Source organism: Eretmochelys imbricata, chromosome 17 (assembly GCF_965152235.1).
Source record: "Eretmochelys imbricata isolate rEreImb1 chromosome 17, rEreImb1.hap1, whole genome shotgun sequence".
In the NCBI taxonomy this organism is placed as follows: domain Eukaryota; kingdom Metazoa; phylum Chordata; order Testudines; family Cheloniidae; genus Eretmochelys; species Eretmochelys imbricata.
Window position 1 is genome coordinate 4,139,009 of NC_135588.1, and position 20,426 is coordinate 4,159,434.

At 50.3% G+C, this 20,426-nt stretch overlaps 1 protein-coding gene across 1 annotated transcript; it reads right to left on the reverse strand.

Annotated features, from left to right (window-relative positions):
* Positions 1–484: 484 nt before the first annotated feature.
* Positions 485–17,303, reverse strand: LOC144276455 (multidrug and toxin extrusion protein 1-like). Its single transcript, XM_077836533.1, has 17 exons — positions 17,139–17,303; positions 15,652–15,753; positions 15,322–15,390; positions 13,949–14,097; positions 13,298–13,340; positions 12,556–12,600; positions 11,117–11,214; positions 9,925–10,022; positions 9,063–9,176; positions 8,434–8,501; positions 7,640–7,748; positions 7,061–7,136; positions 6,211–6,280; positions 5,398–5,530; positions 3,959–4,053; positions 1,709–1,793; positions 485–705 (listed from the first exon to the last, which is right to left on the reverse strand). The coding sequence occupies exons 1-17, from the start codon at positions 17,301–17,303 to the stop codon at positions 485–487; spliced, it is 1,740 nt and encodes a 579-aa protein (XP_077692659.1).
* Positions 17,304–20,426: the final 3,123 nt, after the last annotated feature.

Below are 20,426 nucleotides of genomic sequence, written 5' to 3' on the forward strand. Positions count from 1 at the left end.
CACGAATATGAATCTCAAACCAAAGGAGGTATTGCAATACCCTAATTGGCAGCTTGAGAGATTTATTCATCATTAAAGGCAATTGAATCACCATGCCAGCAGTCCTGTACACACATAAGCTGCCGCTGCTGCTAGCAGATTACAAGCAATAGAAGTTCACTGTGGTGATAAGTTATCAGTGCTTGCAATTGAAAAGCTGTTGCAGGTAGAAAGGGCAGTCCTCCAAAGTATTTCCAGCCTATTCAGCCAGCTGTGGGATGAGATTCCCATAGCAACCTTTAGCCATTTCCAAGGACACCATGTAGAGCAACTCATAGCACTGGTCACCTCTAGTCTTCTGATAAAGTGGACTCTTTGCCCTTGCTGTGACAGTAGGACCGGTGGAGTGTTAGTCTTCTGTAGCTGGGTCCATGCTTCAGCTACCTAGTGAGCCAGGGGGTCTCCTTCCCTTTATCCACACCCCTGGCTGGTTGCTGGCGTGACGCTAGTGAGGGATAGTCATGGCCCTAATTAGAATGCCTACTGCGAGTACAGCAATAGCTGCAGTGACAGCCAGCCCACGCCGTATGATCAGCTGCTTCACAGACAGCATTTCACCAACCGTGGAAAGGGCAGGCGTGGCTTCCTGGAGCGTTAGCTGGTACGTCTGACCCTCGTTCTTAGTGATGCGCATCAGAACAACGCCGTTCTGGGCTTCTGCTTCCACTGCAACACAACAAGGGGGGGGTGGAGGGGCAGTGGTGCTGCAGGGCTGCTCAGGCTGTAGAACTGAGTTTGTAGCTGGCAGCACTAGGATAGCCAGCAGAGACGTCACAAATTAAATTAAGCGCTGGCCCGATGCTGAAGAGTTCCTTGCCAACTCTCTCTGGGAGTACTGAACTTAAACTGCTTCACCACATGCTTGTTTTTCCTCTTGGGAAGGGGGGGGGGGAGTGAACGAGGCCTTCTGCAGCCCTTACAACCCCGCTGATCCCCTCCTCTTCTCTTTCTTTATGCCTCAATTCCCATGCTTATAGCTGGTGTTTTCCCCTCCTCTCCCAAGCTTGCAGGAAGAGCCCTGTGCCTGCCCTTCAGTGCAGGGTGCAAGGGAAAATAGAGCTGAGCAGGCCAAGCACTTACTAGAAGTAGGAGGGGTTTTGTGCTCTCTGCTCTTTAAACCCCATTTATTGTTTTAAAATAAACTGGATTGCAGGCCAGCTGCCAACGGAACAGGCTCCACCCTCCCAGATGCACAACAGGAGGCCCAACTCTGGGCTCAGCCTACTGCGGCCTGGAAATTCCACTTGTTGAGCAGCCTAGATCTTCATGGGGTGAGAGACAGCAACTCTAAACCAGCAAGGGCAAGAGTCCACTCAGCCCAGAGCTATGCGGCGTAACACCCTTAGTTTCCCTGCAGGTATGTCAGGTTTCCACACTGGGACTCAAGGGTTCGTTTCCTAACACTAGCCCTAGTGCGGCTTGCACTGTAACTAGTGCAGAGCATGGTAATGCTTCTTTACATGTTATATAATCAATGCAATTAAACTCCACTTCCCACAAACTGCTTAGGCACATGCATACACGCTGCCCAACACACTTGCCAAGAACGGTAGTGGTTTTAGTTAGCTACCCACTGGCCAACACTTCAGTTACTCGGGTCATATATGTGCTACCTAAACATCTGCAGGTCACACTATTAGGCCATTAGTAAATCAAACCTGTTCCCTACCAGAGGGGAGAGCCATCGTGTATGAGATAGGAGCTGAGTTCAAATCCTCGGCAGCCAACTGGCTCACACCTGCCCGTTGCTGAGCCTAGGAACATAAACACACTGTACTCAGATGATCACTGTTGTATGCAGCAGGTCGGAAGGGAAAATATATTTGTCTTACAAAGCAAGTTTTACTATCACATTTCAGATATAGTTTGTCTCACAGGAGATATCACTGCCCAGCCATGAGATTTGTGTTACATGAATATGGAGCTTTTGCTGACATGGACGTTGTGACTAAAGAAAGAACCCCGAGAGCAACAACAGCCCAAAAGTATCCAAGGGCTGAGAGGTTTAGGTTGTGTGTGTTTTGTGGATGAAGGGAAAGCAGTGGACGTGTTGTTCCTTGACTTTAGCAAAGCTTTTGACACTGTCTCCCACAGTATTCTTGCCAGCAAGTTAAAGGAGTATGGGCTGGATGAATGGACTATTAGGTGGATAGAAAGCTGGCTAGATTGTCGGGCTCAATGGGTAGTGATCAATGGCTCCATGTCTAGTTAGCAGCCGGTATCAAGTGGAGTGCCCCAAGTGTAGGTCATGGGGCCGGTTTTGTTCAATATCTTCATAAATGATCTGGAGGATGGTGTGGATTGCACCCTCAGCAAGTTTGCAGATGACACTAAACTGGGAGGAGAGGTAGATACGCTGGAGGGCAGGGATAGGATACAGAGGGACCTAGACAAATTGGAGGATTGGGCCAAAAGAAATCTGATGAGGTTCAACAAGGACAAGTGCAGAGTCCTGCACTTAGGACAGAAGAATCCCATGCACCGCTACAGACTAGGGACCGAATGGCTCGGCAGCAGTTCTCCAGAAAAGGACCTAGGGGTTACAGTGGACGAGAATCTGGATATGAGTCAACAGTGTGCCCTTGTTGCCAAGAAGGCCAATGGCATTTAGGGATGTATAAGTAGGGGCATTGCCAGCAGATCGAGGGACGTGATCGTTCCCCTCTATTCGACACTGGTGAGGCCTCATCTGGAGTACTGTGTCCAGTTTTGGGCCCCACACTACAAGAAGGATGTCGAAAAATTGGAAAGAGTCCAGCGGAGGGCAACAAAAATGATTAGGGGACTGGAACACATGACTTATGAGGAAAGGCTGAGGGAACTGGGGATGTTTAGTCTACGGAAAAGAAGAATGAGGGGGGATTTGATAGCTGCTTTCAACTATCTGAAAGGGGGTTCCAAAGAGGATGGATCTAGACTGTTCTCAGTGGTAGCAGATGATAGAACAAGGAGTAATGGTCTCAAGTTGCAGTGGGGGAGATTTAGGTTGGATATTAAGAGAAACTTTTTCACTAGGAGGAGGTGAAACACTGGAATGCGTTACCTAGGGAGGTGGTGGAATCTCCTTCCTTAGAAGTTTTTAAGGTCAGGCTTGACAAAGCCCTTGCTGAGATGATTTAATTGGTGATCGGTCCTGCTTTGAGCAGGGGGTTGGACTAGATGACCTCCTGAGGTCCCTTCCAACCCTGATATTCTATGATTCTATCCAGACTGGTTTGCTCTTGAGCTCTCTATCCAGGGTTGGCATTAAAAGCCCGCAGGGACCCAATGAGTAATAGGTGACCTGAACTGCTTTTAACTATATATGAAAAACTAGCAGGAGCCCAAATCATTAATAGAATCGCTGGATATACAAACCCCTTGCATTAAGCCAAAATAGCTAAAAAATCAGTTTTCATGGTGCTGTCCAGCCTTCTCCTGCAACACAGAAGCACTCAGCAGTGTGGGGTCTGGCACCTTTTGCTGGGCTGTGTTCGCTCAGGCTTGCAGCAAAGATTACAGGAGCTCCGTGGAACTCAGAACAGGGCAGGGACGAGGCCTTCCTTCCCTTTCGCCTTTAACGACATGGCCAGCTGGCTCCCTGCCGTGGGAACAGGCGACATCACTTGTGGCTAACGCTTAAAGAAGCGTGACTGGGAGGCCCCTAAAGGAGTAACTGATTATTGATTATTCAAGAGGGATAAATATGGTGACGAGTGTTAGCCAGGTCCTTGTGATTTTTAACATGGATATGGCCAATATGGCGGCATAACGGCAGGAAACCTCACCCCATGTCTGCATTGAGCCCACTGCTGCTAAGTCATGGCTATTCAGGGACCCTAAGATGTTTCACTAATAGGTCTGCGCCATCACCTCCTGTCCCCCCCGCTTGCATGCGTGCCAAATATAACCTGCAGTACACTAAAGTAAAGCTGGTTACCTCCTCGGAGGCCCTTTTCCAGTTCATCCGCCCAATGTAGATGACAGAGCAGCTGGCTGGGATAAAGGCGCTGATCAGCAAGCCGACCCAGAGGCCTGGTAGAGGGAACACTGGTGTTAACAGAGGAACTTGGTACCCAGATGAAGCTAGGGCGGCAGGTGCTACAGAAACCCTTAAGACGGAATCTCCTCCTGGCCCCGCAAGCCTGTGTCTCCCAGTGCTTTGCTGCCTATACACGCCCATCGTGGGCCAGAACACGAGTGCCCAACGCTTAGGACAGGGCCACCAGGGAACTGGGGAATTGCTCCTTGTGGCAGGTGCGGGCCGACCATGGGCTTGGCCTGGAGGCACCAGGCTGTACCTTCGGGGGCGGGGGGGGGAGCTGCGCAACACTGCCACCTAGTGGCCACTGCTGCACAGTACAGTCAGGGTCCTTAATACTACACCTGCCTGCTCAGGTGGCTCCTCCCCAAACCTAGGAGGGACTCCCAAGGGAAGCTGGAAGATCCAGGCCCAAAGGAACCCTCTACACTCAACCCAGCCAGGGAGAGGCCCAGAGCAGCCCTCAGCAGCCTAAGGGATCTCCTGTTTCTGCCAGACTCCCCCAGCCCAGGTAAGAAGGAAAAGGGGGGTGTTAGCCAGCCAGGGTGCAGATGAATATGGTGGTGGGAGATGGAATGCGGGTGGGGAGAGCTGGAGAGGACATTGGTGTTGAAGCCGAGGTTGGGTTGGGGGTGGAGGGGGGATGTAGGTGCTGGAACTAACGGTGTAAGGGGTGCTGCTGCACTCCCTGGCTTGAAGTGGTTTCGTTATATACAGGGTTGCAGTTTGGTTCAATGGCTCCCAGCACCCCTCAGGGGGAAGGAAAAGAGATGCATTTTGGGGGGATGGAAGATGAAATTTTTCTTGGGCTGTGCAGGGAGCGATGGAACTATTCTGGGAGGCTGGGGGGCAAGATGTGGGCTGTGAGGGACTGGGTTTTTAGGGAGGGCTGGAAGCTAGATGGATTTGGGCTGGTTTAAGGAGGGGCAAAAGGACAGATCACTGGGGTCCCTTCTGGCTTTGGAGTCTATGAGAACCCGGCTTCTAAAGCAAATTTCAGCTGTGTTTAGTATGCACCAAACAGGAGCAACATCCAAAACCCACTCCCTCGAAACCCACCCCCAGCCTCCGACCCCACCCCTCTCCCAACCAGCACAAGGACTGAGTAACCTTTAGGCCCATTTTAAAGGCACTAAAGTTTTTATGCCTTGGGTTTAAAAAAAAAAAAAAAGGCAGCCAAGAGGCATGGCAACAATTTAGCCCTGTTCCCGAGACACGACCAATGGAGTCTAACCTAGAACATCTGGTGCTGGGCTCGTTTTGTCCTGGGATTTGGGCGTTGGTATTTCCAGGGCTAAAGGGTCAATTCCCTTTCCCCACCCTTCTGATGTTTGTACCTATCATTCCAATCCTGGCCACGAACAGCAGCACGCTTCCCAACGGCAGGCCCACGGCATAGTAGCCAACTGTATTCAAGATCGCGCCGATCTTCTGCTTCCCTGTGCCTCTTAGCACTCCACTGGTTACGCACTGCGAGGGGGGAGGACAAGATGACTCTGAAGGACGTGCGCTGGTTGCAGTAAGTCCCCTAGGCTTGGTGCTGGCAGCAGCATTGCCCACACATACTGGTTGCTTTACTTCCCCTTACTGACCTCTATCGAACCCCCGGGGGGACACCCTCCCCACAGCTGAGCTCTCGCTTCATGGCTGGTTGCAGCCAGGCAGCTGGTAACCCCTGGAAGCTTGTATAAGAGCCTTGCCCTAGGAGAACCGGCTTTCTTCAATACAGCCCCTGGCAAATGACCACTGTTTGTCTCTCTTCTGTACTCATTGCTCTGTCTCCTGCTCACAGATGAGCCACACAGTAATTCCTGTAGGCCCACAGGTAGGGAATGTTTCCTGCATTCGTTTCCTTTCCTTTCCCCATACCTACCCCCTCCCTTCCATCTGAATGCACCATGCATTGACTATTAGCCCTTCTATTAAAAGGATTTTCCTTTTGGCCAGTTTCCCCATTACATCGGACGTATTCGTTCCTCTGAGTCCTTCCCTAGGGCCTGTGATCTTGGAGGCAGACATTACCCAGGCTCTTAGCCATGGGGATAACTCTGGACTCTCTCCTTGATCAACCTGGAGCCGAATTCCACCAGCATCAGAAATAATGTCTGAGAGCAAATGCAGCAGCACGGTTAATTCCTTGAAGTACTTACACAGCCGGCTTCAAACACGTGGACGGCCATGTACACTGGTATAACCCAAGCCACCAGGGCGATGATCTCTCTGTTTAAGGAATGGAGGAGGCAATCAGGCTCAGAAAGTGCATCTGTCACAGCTAAACTAGTTCATGCCCCGAACACATTGCTGCATTCTGTACAACCTGCTGACCCTCGCAGACTTGCACAAACGTGCCTGGAGAGAGACTTGCTTACAGCACACACTTTACAGTGCGACCGAGCACAACAGTACTACAGGGCCATGCCGCAGGCTGGGACTGAACTGAGTTACAGGAAGTCTTGACCCCCATTTCTGCTGCCGCACGGGGAAAGGTCAGCATCTCCTCAATCACTCTTCGCTCTTGGCTGGCTGGTCTTTAACCAGCGATTGAGGGTTTCGGGTGTCTTCAGGTGTGATCAGGAAAAGTCTGTTGGGCCGGGTGGCATCTGTACCGCCCTGCTAACTAAGCTTTTTGCAGCAGACTTTCCCCGTGACTTGATCAGCTGACGTCTTCCGAAACAAAATTTGCTCTGATCCAAATAAAGAGGAACATACACCAAGGTGCTCTCTCCTTCGAGTGAAGCCCAGCTCAGATGCAGCATCGTTTTTCCAGTGAGATCCCTGCTTTGTACTCAGATGATGCATGAGCCAGAGCGTAGGAGAAGGCAAGTGGGCCCACCCCATGCGTTAAGGTCCCCTGCAGTCACTGGGAACCTTTCCCCTGACTTCAGTGGGCTTGGGAGCAGGCTCTCCTAAGCCCCCAAACAATTCTTCCCTTGGCTCAGTCTTTAATAGTAACTTGTATCTTTGTTGTGAAAGACGTAGTACCGAATCGGAGCAACTCACCTGTCACTGGTAAATATGTATCCCAGCACATCCTTTGTGGCTGCTAATATGACGTCCACCACCAGGCAAAGAAACCCTGAAAAGCAGAGTCAAGAGTCAGTCGGGCAGAGCAATCACAAGCGGACGACTATGTGAAATCCAGTTCCTGTCAGGGCCTGAGCAACCTGCCTCAGGCCACAAGTGTAAACAAAACTGGGGCTGTCACCCTGGTCCCTAGGTGCCCATATCACTAAATAACTGCAGGCAATCCGGCTGAGTCCTAGGGCTGGAAACAATAGGATACTGCAGGGGAGAACTGAGGTGCAACTGGCAAAGATCAGTGTAGGAAGCTTGCAAAACCAGCTGCCCTTGCTATGCCCAGCACTAGGCAGAGCCATGAGCATCTCGCTTTGTCTGGCACTGTAGCATACAGACTGACCACCCAGGAGGGATGGAGCCAATGCAGAGTCACTAGGCTGACCAGACAGCAAGTGTGAAAAATCGGGACAGGGTTGTGGGGACCCTATATAAGAAAAAGCCCCGAGTATCGGGACTGTCCCTATAAAATTGGGACATCTGGTCACCCTAAGAGTCACGCACCTGTGCACAGAATGCTGGTGATGGAAGATCTCTTGGCCTCCTCTGGGTTCCCAGCACCCAGCGCGTTCCCCACCTGAACGCTGACAGCTATGCTGAGTCCATAGTGAATCTGAAATCCCAAAGCACCAACACACATTGGTCTGGGGAGGGGACGTCATGGGCGACCCAGGGGGACAAGTGTTACAAACACCTCCAGCCGAGACAATTGCTAGGAGGTGGCCCGTGAGCTAATGAAGGTGAATGTGGACGGAGCTCTGCAGAGCATGAGCTAAAACTTTAGGTCGGGCAGAGGGAGGGGCAACAGCCAGGTGTAATCGGCGCACGGGCAGGTAGCCACAAAAGCGGAGGTTCTCATCCTGCCTCTGACCCCGATTCCCATCTGTGACCTTGGGCAAGTCACTTCACCTCCCAGCCTCAGTTTTCCCATCTGTAAAAAAGGGATAACACTGGCCTACCTGACGGCTGGGGAGTGCAGGTAACATCTCTCTGAACCCCAGACTGCAGGGTATTATGGATTGACAGGCTGGGAGCAGGAGACAGGGACAGGCACATGGGGTGACAGTGTGGAAGCTGGGGCCAGGAGATAGATGTGGGACATGTTTGAGGCTGATTGTAGTTAAGGCTAACGCTTCAATATGACTGGCTGTCTGGCTTCCTCTGCCAATTTAGACCATAAGAGCTTCAGAGCGGGGGCTGTCTTGCATTGCTGGTCAGCGCCCAGCATGACGGGGCCCCACTCTCAGGGAGGGCCTTTAGGTGGTGCCAGAACGTAGATAATAACCCCAAATTCTTACCATGTACGACACAATGGACACCTCATAAATGATGGATTGTGCGGAAAGCTCCACTACGCTCAGCAGGCCTGAATTCGGGGGGAAAAGTCAGAATTTTGTATTCTGATCCCCAGAAAAGGAGCCTTTTAAAGGGCAGGTGATACGTCAGGCAGATCGGTGGCTCTCAACCTGTCCAGACTCCTTTCAGGAGGCCAATTTCTCTTGCATACCCCAAGTTCAGAAACTCCCTCACTTAAAAACTACTTGCCTAGAAAATCACACCTAAAAATACACAAGTGTCACAGCACACTAGTACTGAAAAATTGCTTACGTTCTCATTTTTACCATATAATTATAAAATAAATCGATTGGAATATAAAAGATTGTAGTTACATTTCTGTGTATAGTCTATAGAGCAGTGTAAATAAGTCACTGTCTGTATGAAATTTCAGTTTGTACTGACTTCGGTAGTGCTTTTTACGTAGCCAGTTGTAAAAGTAGACAAGTATCTAGCTGGGTTGATGTGCACTCGGGAAGACCTCTGCCTATCCCCAAGGGTACACGTACCCCTGCTTGAGAACCACTGTGGTAGATCCTCCTTGGTGATAATATTTCTAGTGCCCCATCAGCATGCTCCTCCCATCACTGACCTATCAGGAAGCTTCCGATTTCGTAGGTCCACCACTCAATGCATGTCATGAGCATGCTGGGCACAGCCAGCGTGACGAAGGTGTCCCACTCCTGGAGGCACTCGCTGGACCAGCCTGGGATAAGAAGATGAAGGGTGTAAAGAGTCAGCCCGGAGGTTTAGCATATGGAGAACCAGGAAGTGAAACTGACTGCGTCTATTTCCACTTTCCAGAGCAAGTGACGTGAAAAGAGAAAAAGCCCCAATTCAGATGCACCCAAACTCCAAGAGCGTTTAGAATTCAACCTAATCTTTTCGGGGCCTAGGCCATATTAGAGAGAGTGACAGGGACCAGCTTGGACATTTCTGTAAATCCCAGGGGGAAACAGCCACCCTTTCCATACTCAGTGGGCCCTACCAAGCCACATGTAACCTCAGCAGGAACTCCAGAGATGCTGAGTGCGCTTTGTCCGTTAACACATCCCAGCGGGCCCACAGAGCCTTAACTGACACTCACAAACCCAGGCCCCAGTTCTACGGGTGACTCCTGCACGTGTACAGAACTGACAGCAGGATGGGATGCGTGCTGTTCTGATTGCAGCCCGGGGACCTCTGGCAGCTTTAGAAGCGAGGTTCAGTTCCCCAGGAACGCTGATCACTGACGAGACTTTCTTTCCAGGCTCACCCAGCGCTCGTGATGCGTAAGTTACAGCTCCGACCAACACAGCGTAACACAGCATCTGGCAGACATGCTTATACCAAGGTTAACATTAACCCTTCTCACCAACGGAATGCAAATCAATGGAAGGGGGAGCTGAGAGGGTCTCCCAGGTGAAGCGGAGATTTTTGCAGACACACAAAAGCATAAGAGAACGATACCACACCTCCCCAGGTCTCCACATGGAGCTTCTTCGCGACAATGTACAGGAACAGGAAGATGGCTTGTGCGTACTGAGCAATAGTGTTTGCCCAGGCCGAACCCCTGGGAAAGGGACAGAGAAAGCAAGCTGGACTTTCTGCTCTTGCAGAGAGCCCTGTCTCGCCGGCAGTTGCTCTAGCTGCAGCGAAAGCCTCGCTAAGGAGCTGAACTGAAGACACTTGCCCAGACGACAATAGCATCTCGCCCACTCCACACACAGCGGTGCGTTGCTGAGCAGGTACTCAGTGAGTGGGGTGTTCACTCCCCCTGAAACATTCGGAATCGGGCCCTGGGGGCAGAATGCTGGAGTGGATGGACTAGCACCCCAGCTGGTTATGGCTAATCCTCAGGGGCTGGTTATCACTACGTACGATCTGATTGGCCTGGACTCCATATCCCAGAAGTCTCCATGGTACCCTTTGCTACCAGTCAGTTTCCAGCTGGTGTGTGTATATTTGCCTTGTGCTTTTACCCAGAGAAATGACTCTGCCCTACAAATAACTAGCACTTTCCATCTCCCAAGCATTGCACAAACATGAACTCACAGCTGCTTCACTTCCTATGCTAATGCTTTCGGGTCGTGAAGTCCTGTCTCAGTCAAAGCCAATGTTGACAGAGCAAGTGGGGGGTTTTACAGAGGAAGGACGTCAGGGCAATGTCTGTTCTGTATCTGGTGAACGTACCCAGTGAGAGGGGACTGCCTTTCTACGATGGCCAACGGGATACCTGTGGATCGTCTCGGGGCCTGGTTCTCTGGATGAAGAGAGCTAGTCGTACCACTGGGCCAAATATTGAGGCCCTTGCTTGGTTTTATCCTTTAAGCAAAGTCCCACTAGCCTCAGCTGGAATCCATGTGCAAGTTAAGAGAGCTTTAGTATCTTCTAGGGATCCAGGCTGTGTCTCTGTAGCCATCCGTGACCAAGTCACATTCGTTCACTTAGGCCAAGATTTTTCAAAAGTGGCTAATGCTTTTGGGCACCCAACTTGAGACACCTTTAAAGAGATCTGATTTTTCTGAAGTGCTGAGCATCTGGTCTCTGAAAAACCAGGCCCCTTTAAAGAGGTCTCAAGTTGGCCCCCCAAAATCAGTACCACTCAGGATCAAGCCATAGCTGGACGTCTAGTTTTTTTCTTCCAAATATTTAGGCACTACTCACATGACTCCGAGGCCCAGCACGTAGAGAAAGACATAGTTTGCAATTGCATTTATGATATTTCCAGCGATGCCACTTAGCACCTCTGGCCAGATTATCCTCTGAAATTAAACAAAATACAGATCTGTGTTTTTTTAACTGGGCTCCTAGGTTTCTGTTGCCTTGTCTAAAATATAAACATGGCTTCTGGAGAAAGGCGTATGTTAGTGCCTCACCGATCTGTTCAATACCAAACTCTTGGGGAGCAATTGAGGCAGATGTGGAGTGACCGGGGAGGGTAGAACTGATGATGCTATAATGAAATTTTATTCAAGAGAGCAGCCTTGCATTGATGGGAAGTAGCTCTGTATTCTGATTGGCCAGGAGCCTCCAGTTCCATCAGAATTATGGCTTTTTACAAACACCATTCAGGAAGCAGCAGGTTGAGTGGTGAGAGCAGGAGATCTGAGTTTTGTTCCCAATTCCATCATTAACTTGCCGTGTAATCCTGGGCAAGTACTTTAGGCCTAAATTTTCAAAAGGGGCCTCTAATTTAGGGTACCTTTAGTCTGTAGGTGCCCAACTTTAGAGCCCCAAGGCCTGATTTTTAGAAGCACTGAGCACCCATAACTCCATTTAAGTCAGTGGGAGCTATTGGTGCTCAGCTCTTCTGAAAACCTGACCACAGATTTACAGGCCACTCCTGAAATGTCTAGTTCTTAACCTTTCTGTGCCTCAGTTTCCCTACATGTAGGCTAGGCATAATGGTACTTTGCACATCCTTGCAAAGCGTGGCTGAGATCCTCAGGATTGTGCAAATATTATTGTTTCTGAGGAATGGAAATGCCAAGTTGAGTGGCAGTTTTTGCTACAGAGAGCTCCTCAGAGAAGGAATACAGATGCAGAACTAATACCCTACCGTCTTGCTGCAGTTATTAGCTAGAGTCGGGAATGCCCACAAAAACCCACCTAACCAGAACTGACTAAAAAGATTGACCTGTGGAAAATAAAGCCAGAGAGCAAAATTCAATATCGCTATTGCCTTGGAAAGTAGGAGACATGTAGGTGATCCACTGAAATAGCAGCATGTGCAAAGTGAGAAGCTTAATTAGCTGGACTCTAAAAGGGCAGCTAAATGCATTCAGAGTGAGCTCCAATGGGAACATCATGTCGGAGAACCTTTGTTTTTCCCAAACTCCTAACAGAGGGAGGATTGGCCAGTCATTAGCACAAATGCAAATGAAACTGCTGCACTGAACACAGGCCCAGGTGGGCGGCTCAAACTGCAGCAATAGGATACTACTGGGCGTGCGTGTTTTATATGGGCTACTGGACACGGTGCAAAACAACTATGAGCTCTCGGGGCAAATTACCTGAGAGAGACACCCTGAGCAATTGCACAGAATGAGAGATTTGCCCCCTTTACTTAAAGATGTGAACGTGAAGGTAAAGGGGCATCCTACCTGATTCTGCAAATATCTCGTCTCCAACTGGTACAGAAAAGCCGCCTGCAAAAGTCAGTGAATCAGCCTGTGAGATCAGGGGACTGGCCAGAGCAGAGTCTAGAGATTACAGGAGAAGCAGAAAGCACAGTGCCCAGCTGGCATTCATGGGGCACAGGAAGGAGGGTCTGATTTGGACGGCATCACTGAGGTTGGGGGTGCAGGACAAAAACATACTTCCAGCGCCATTCAAAAGACCTAGAGGGTAACAGAGCTCGGGGCTAACTGCAAAGTTGGGGTGAGATGCCGGACTCATCCTGCACCCCAAATTAAACCTACCAAGGCAGCTTGGCAAAACTGGTAAATGAAAATTTAGCAGCCCCGGCACAAAAACCCTTAAGATGCTCTTGGACACTAGGGAAAAAATAACAGTAGCAATAATATTATCTATTCACTAGCCCTTGAAGGGCATGAAAAAGTGAAGACAGTTTACTAGCCTGTCCTAAAAATCCCACAGAGTACTCGCCCTGGGCCAGTACATAAGTAGATCCTTGTGAGGCTCCACCCAGGGCTGTCTCCAATTTTGACCATTCCTGCAGGAAGGAGAGAGACTATTTTGCATGCAAGAAGCCACTGCAGGCAGAGAAAGGGGCTATGGGACTCCATGGAGCTGAGGGGACCGGCAGCATCTGGCTTTGGGCTCTGAGAGAAGTGACTTCCTAGCAGTGACTGATAGAGAAAGTCGAGGGTAATGGGAACTTACAGGAAGAGCTGGGATAAAAATCATCACATAAACCTGGGTTAACCTGGGGGAAGATACAAAACCCCCCAATTAGTACAGGGCATCTTCCAAAACATCCCTTTTCCCCTGCCAGCCCTGGCCTGCCCCTCCGTGCTCGCTGGGTAACGTAGGGGGGTATGGCTCACAGGAGGACCAGCTATCCTCTGCCTTCCTCCACTGTGGCTAAACCCTCCTACCGTGGCTCCGCAGCATTGTTACAAGAAATGGCTCCCCTGCGGAGACCCCGTCTGATAAGCCTCGGCTGCTGTGCAAGAGGGAGGCAGAGAATTTACCTTCAAAAGGCAGCAAGATTCAAGGCCAAATTCTGCCTTGGGTTATACCCATGGATGTGACCCCAATTAATACAAGAGCGGGCTGCATGGGGCGGGCTGATGGCAGAACCCATCCAATAGGGAGAGAGGGGTTGTGCCAATGTAGCCGAGGGCTGGGCCCGGCCAGCGGGGAGAAGGGAGCGCTCCACCGGTGTCGCCGAGGGCTGGGCCTGGTCCATAAGGGGGCTGCTCCGGTGTCCCTGAGGCCTTAGCACGTAATTTAAGGCACCCGTCCCCTTGGTTTCTTGGAGAGCGTGTGACCCGCAGCACGGAGCTGTACAAACTGGAGCACACGCCCGACCTGGAGACCTCCGGGTCCTGCCGGACCAGCAGCAGGATCTGCTCGGTGTTGATGAAGACAGCCCAGCAGGGGAAGCAGCAAAGCAGCAGGATGAGGATCCCACGCTGCAGGATGGTTCCCACCCGCTTCATGTTCTTACCGCCATATGTCTGGAAAACAAGAGGTTAAATCCAATGGCATCCTTCAGCCACCCTCTCCACCTCCAACCCCCTGACTGCGCTGACTAAGGGACTGCTGGGCAGTTCTCTCCGTGGCCTAGAAGCCTGCATGCTCCTCCCACTTGGGGACAGGGATCCATACAGGAACTGCACAGGAGTGTCGGGCATCACCCACTGCCTATTGTAGCACAGCGGCATGTGAGGACTTTGAGGGTCATTAAAAACATGCCCTGGGATCCTTCAGTGTCCATGCAAAAAAGGAAGGATGTGGCTTTTAGGGTGATCTAAGACAGTGGTCCTCAAGCAGGGATACGTGTAACTCTGGGGCTATGTGGAGGTCTCCCGGGGGTACATCAACTCACCTAGATATTTGCTTACTTTTACAACAGGCTACATAAACTGCACTAGTGAAGTCAGTACAAACTAAAATTTCATACAGTGTCATGTTTATACTGCTCTATAGACTATACACAAATGTAACTACAATATTTATGTTCCAATTGATTTACTTTATAATTACATGGTAAAAATGAGAAACTCAGCAATTTTTCAGTAACTGGGCTGCATTCTCATGTTTAATTTTTGTAGGCAAGTAGTTTTTAAGTGAGGTGAAACTTGAGGTAAGTAAGACAAGTCAGACTCCTGAAAGGGGTGCAGTTGTCTGGAAAGGTTGAGACCCACTAGTCTAGGAGCTGCTGCCGCAGTGTGGCTCTCTGACCCCACTTAGTAGCTTATGAGTCTGTTACAGCCTTGGAGTTAATGGACCTGGTCCTTTTGCTACAAGAGTAAGAGTCTCACATCTTTAAATCCAAAAGTCCTGGGCTCAACTCCGGCAGCCAGACTGTCCTGGGAGAACACTGCAGTCTCATTCTGCAGAAGCATGACATGTGATGGATCCTTGCAAGATGAAGAGCCACGTTGGACCCTGATGGAGCTTTGAACTGCATATTCTAGGGCATCTAGGTCATTGCTTAGACAATTGAGTCATTCCTTGGTATTTCATAGGATCCGCTCACCTGGGTGTCCTGAAGGGCAAAACCTATGGCGTTTGGAACTTCTAAGGGTTCATCTACTTGGCTTTGACTCTTATAGAAGCTCAGACACCAATTATGACAGCCCTGTGCAATATGGGCGACTATATTCAGCCAGTGTCTTTAAAAAACAACAACACAATCTCTAAAACAAAGAGATCAGAGACCAGCAGCTGTTACCTACCTGGGATATTAACGTGTCACATGCTGAAGATAAACCAAACCCCACAGAGATGCCAGTAACGTTTATAACCTGGAAATAGTCATAATAATAAAACAACAGTGAGAAAACATGACAGTGCAATTTCAGATGGTCACAAGTTTCATCTAGGGCTGGGTTTGAAAGGCAAAGGAGATGTCAAAGGTCCCCTTCTATCCCGGGCTGTTACCAGCCCTTCAGCCATCAACCCACCTCTCCAACTACCTAGTTGCTATTTTATAAGAGACGTTTCACATACATGAGCTGGCGTGAAAGGATACAACCTATGTAAAGACTCAAAACTAAAATACTTACAGCGATAGCAAGCGTGACGGAGGCCAACTCAACCTTCCCCAGATGGCCACAGAATACAGAGCTTACAATGTGTATCATAAAGATCAGCAACTGGATCAAGGTCTAGAAATGGGCAGGGAGGGGGGAGGAAAAACAGATCAGGGTGACTGCAGGCTGCAGAATTGGAGGTGTGATTACACCGAGAGGCTCCTTGAGGACACACTCTTCCTGTACTGTACAAAAGAGAGCGCGTGGGATTGTTTGCATTCAAATGGGTTTAACGAATAACATTAGAATATTTAAAAAAAAAACACAACAACCCCCAGATTAAGCTGGTTTTAGGTTTATCCACCAGCCCTTGGAAATTCTCTGAAAGACTCGGCCTGATGCAATGACTCTCTGTCACCAAGTCATTTCCTCGCGGTTCTAGCCAGTCCCTGGTCAGCTCAGGGTTAATCACTCCACTTGACGCTCCACAGGGGCTGGTGACGCCAGCAACTCTGTGTTTTGGCTAAATAGGCCAGACTCTGATCTCTGCTACATCTGGGTAAGCCCGGAGTAGTACTATTGAGCCCAGATCGGAACAGGTGCGACGGAGCTGCATTTCCGCACCCCAGGCGTGTCTCACATTTGGGAATATCTGATCAGCTCCACTGATGGGAAGAGTCTTAGTCAAGATGGGCCCCAAGTTGCTGCCACCATTTTAAATGCTTAAACTACCCCTGCTCCATTCCCTTTAGGTTGCAGCATCTCCTCAACCACCTCTGTGCAGCCTACGGCTCGCCTCCTGCTCTACTGTAGGCAAGATACCTGCCCCAAGGCACAAGCCAAGAAGACTTCAGCAGCGCAGCCTGGGGAAAGCTCTCCCAGCACCCATGGATCTCTTGCTCCTTCCAGGAACAGGGGCTTTCCCGATAGCGTCTCTGTGATGTCTCGTCCCTTTCCCTCTCTGAGCGAGCACCATCCACCCGCGTCCCCAGTGCTGGGGGCTTTAAGGGTGCCACACTGTACCTGATCCTACGGTTCCTCCCTCCCTTTCCTCTCTGACCCATTTCCCCTTTGCTGATTATACTCCAGGAAGCGGCAAGTGGTCGTTTCAGCACACAGCAAAGGGGAGGGGCGGGACCAGGGGATGAATTGAACCAGGGGTCTGGGGCTCTGAGCTTTGCAATGAGAGGGGGCCTGGACTTTCTAGGAGAGGCAGTGGAAGAAGGGTATGTACTGAGCTGGGCTGGCCAGCTTGTCTGCCTGCTAGGGAAGAAGATCCAGGATGGGGCCAGAAGGACAATGAGGGTCAAACCTCCAAATGCCACTTAAAACCTACAGGAGCTCATCACCTGGAAGTCTGGAATCCATCCAGCCGCCTCCCACCTAGCAAGCAGGATTCAAACCCATGTGACTTGGGGCTCTGCCGATCCAACTTGAGGGGAGTCGCAGACCCGGAGCAAGGGGCTCTGCACCAATACGCTGGACAAACCCGGCTATCTCTAGCCCTCCCTCGCTCTCACCAGTGGTCCCGACAGCACCAGCAGCTTCTTCACCTCTTCCCAGAAGTTGAATGGGATCAGCTGGCGAATCCAGCAGCTGCTCTTCTGGCCGGAGGATGGCACGTGCAGGACGATGCTCCTGGTGTCTCTGAAGGGGTTCTCATCAGCAGGGCCTGCAAGCTCCATGCTGCCGCTGTGCCAGGGAATAACTAACCCTCTTTTTCTTCCCCGTTGGTTAAACCCATTTGATTCACTTGACCCGAGCGGGCAACGGTTTCGTAACCACAGCAGAGTGCACTTCGGCCATGGCTGAGCAAGCATGCCCCTATCCGCCACCCGCTCTTGCTGGCACAGCCTGAGAACAGGTGATGAGTAAAGTCCCTGGGACACATGGAGGAGGAGCAGGAGGGCTCGGAAGCAGGACAGCCTCGAGCAGAGTCGGATTCTGTTCTAGGTATCCTTAGGTCTGCCTCCGCACGAGGGGGGTGGGGTGGCCTAGATGACCTCGCAAGGTCCTTTCCAGCCCTGCACATCTATGATTCTATGTCAGGGCGGCGTGGACAGCCCTGATGGGGGCAGCTGAAGACCGCAACCTCTGGGGATGGGGAATTCCTGCAGCCAGACTGCCTTGTGATGTTGTCTTGCATGCTAAGCAAGGCTGGTACTTGTCCATAATTGCATGGGCGACCTAAGGACAGAAGAGGTGCTGCAAAAAGTAGCATGGCTGATCCGGAAGGTGGCGTTCCTCTTTCTGAGTCAGTACTGACGAAATGCTCCTTAATAAACCTCTGGCACTTAGCATGGGTGTCCTGGCCATGGGCTGCGTGCTGGATGCAGTGGGGAGATCTGGCTGCGGGAGGAAAGCGGGATTTGTTCCCTGTGGACTGCACGTTGCCAGCCTGAGGCCGTGTCTGCACTGGCAATTGTTTGTGTGGCGGCAGTGCCAGCTGTGGTCGAGGTCTCGTTACGCTAAGCGCTGTAGACACAAGGCAAGAGCCAGTCCCTGCCAGAGCACTTGTAATCGCCAGGTACAAGCTGGAAAGGGAGTGGGAGGTGAAGTGACTTCAGATGAGTGTCGGGGCCAGGAACAGAACCCAGGTTTCTGACTAATAGTGGAGCCGTACTACTGCACGGGCCTAGCCAGGACTCTGGGTTTGGTTTGGTTTGGTTTTTTTTTTACCACCACGCCATCTAGATCTGTGCAGAATAGGATCAGAGGGGCTGGTGGTAACAACGCTAGAGTACTGTCTACACTACAGCTTCCACTGGTACGGAACTGCGTCACAGGCAAGCTGCGTACCCAATGCAACTTACGCATCCCCTGGTTCCACTGAGATAAGGCACACGCTTTCTGCCACACTGTTGCTGCTTGGGTCTGACTCCACTGCAATCAGTGACAAAGCACCCCATGACTTCAATGGATGCAGGATCAGGCCCTTAAAGAGCTGCCCGCCTATTATTTTGGTTGGCTGAGGCTTTCACCTGATCCCTTCCAGTGATGGTTGTGCTGTCCTCTTTACAGAGTCTCGTGGTTGCTCCCCAAATCACCTGGCTCCTAACTTTGGATTAGTCTATCTGCAGTTGGGAAGCAGCCCCACACAGTGATCTCTGCTCCTCTTTAACATTGCTTGATTCAGTTCCAAGCTTGCTCACTCCTGCTGAAGGAAACCATTGTTGCCTTTTAGCCTAGCTGTGTTAATGAAAAACCAAGGCTGGGGGAAGCAGGTCAGAGGTGATACTGGTCCTATAGCTTGTAAGCCTGGCTTCCCCCCACATTCACAGGGCCAGTGCCGGGGATTTCATTCAATGTATAAGCCATTGTACCCTTATACTGCCTTGCTTTGTTCTCTTGCTTTCCCTGCTAGCTGCAGTTCTATCCCCGGGGTTCATCTGGTGAATTGAACATTAATTTGGCATCTGGCTTCTCTCTGCATGAAAGGTTTTGCCTTCTGCGACTTTCTGCATTCAAACAGATTCCATCTCTGCTAATGTCTTTCACCCAGTCCTGTGTTAGGATTGCCCTTTATTCCCTAACATCATTTGTATTCTGGTCATTTTCACAGCGACCTTTGCTACAGGTTACTCATCCACCGCCATTTCTTACTGCACAAGTCTGTGCCAGGTAGTGGGAGTCTAACTCCCTGTTCCTTTGGCGCCTACACTGTGGGTCTAATGATTGGAGGGATGCAGAATTTCAGTGCATGAATCACATGCAAGCAAAATTCTGAGCTGACCCCTGCCCTACAGTGCAGAGAGGGGCCAGTATTTTTACCACTGTCCCATCTGCTCCTAGGCTGAGCAGGATGAGAGGGAACAGCAGATAAGAGTGCTTGCACCCTGTCTCCAGGAGGGCTATGTTACTCATTTTATTGTTCTGAGTTTAGACTAGGTCGAAGATTGACCTGGACCAAGGAGCTGGGAGTTCAGATTAGGTGATGGGGGTTTGGTGGATTTCTTCTACACAAGGCTTAGCAAAACATTTCTTAACTAGCAGTCACTGTAGTTCATCAAACCCTCCCTTTCACTGAAGGGAGCCAGAAAAGAATCCCAGCCTGGCGTCACACACATGGACCCGCTTGCAACCATGTGCACTTCTGTAGTTAGAAAAGCCAGCTAAGCAATGGCAGCCCTGGGCAGTGTAAGACATACTGCTAACAAGCGTTCATGTGGATGCAGCGGATTAAGTGAGGGAGGTTCCACTTTTACTAGGGGAGAGATGTTTGGTAGAACGAGACACAGTCTGAACGAATGGCAGCCTGGTATGTTCATTTCCATACCCGTTAGCGATAACAGGGCAGACTTTGCCACATGCGTCACGCTGGCCTGAAAAGCCAGAAGAAAAGTGGAGTGCTAGTAATGTGTCCACCAAATGCAGAGTTACCAGAATCAGACATACATTTTCCGGATGATACTTTTCTTGGATCATGCTGGGGTGACTAGAAACTAGTAACATAAGGACAAATTGGAAGCAATCCCTGAAATCAATTAAACAACCTGAATGTTTATGCATAATAATTTACTGTATCAAAATGCTGGATTCCAAAAGCATGACAAAAGATTTCTTTAGGCAACATGTCTGGTGAATGGTAGAGAATGCCCCAGGAAGCGTGTGTGTCAATTTGCTCCAGCCATTGCTGGGTGATTTTATAAACACTTTCTAACAAAGCAAAAAACTTACCCTCAGTTTGCTTTGTGTTGCATTATAGGAGAGAGTCGCAGATCAAGTTTTGAAATGTAAAAAGTGCTCAGAAAATGGGCTCTGGAATAACATGGGAGGCACTTGGCACATTCAGGGCAAACTCTGTATTT

Bases quoted from the DNA above. Each gene is read 5' to 3' on its own strand.
- LOC144276455 (XM_077836533.1), bottom strand. From the start codon at position 17,303: ATGGAGCTTGCAGGCCCTGCTGATGAGAACCCCTTCAGAGACACCAGG. The intron at 15,391-15,651 runs GTAAGTATTTTA...GACTATTTCCAG, and splicing joins CCGTCACGCTTGCTATCGCT to GTTATAAACGTTACTGGCAT. The intron at 14,098-15,321 runs GTAGGTAACAGC...CTTGTTTTCCAG, and splicing joins GTGACACGTTAATATCCCAG to ACATATGGCGGTAAGAACAT.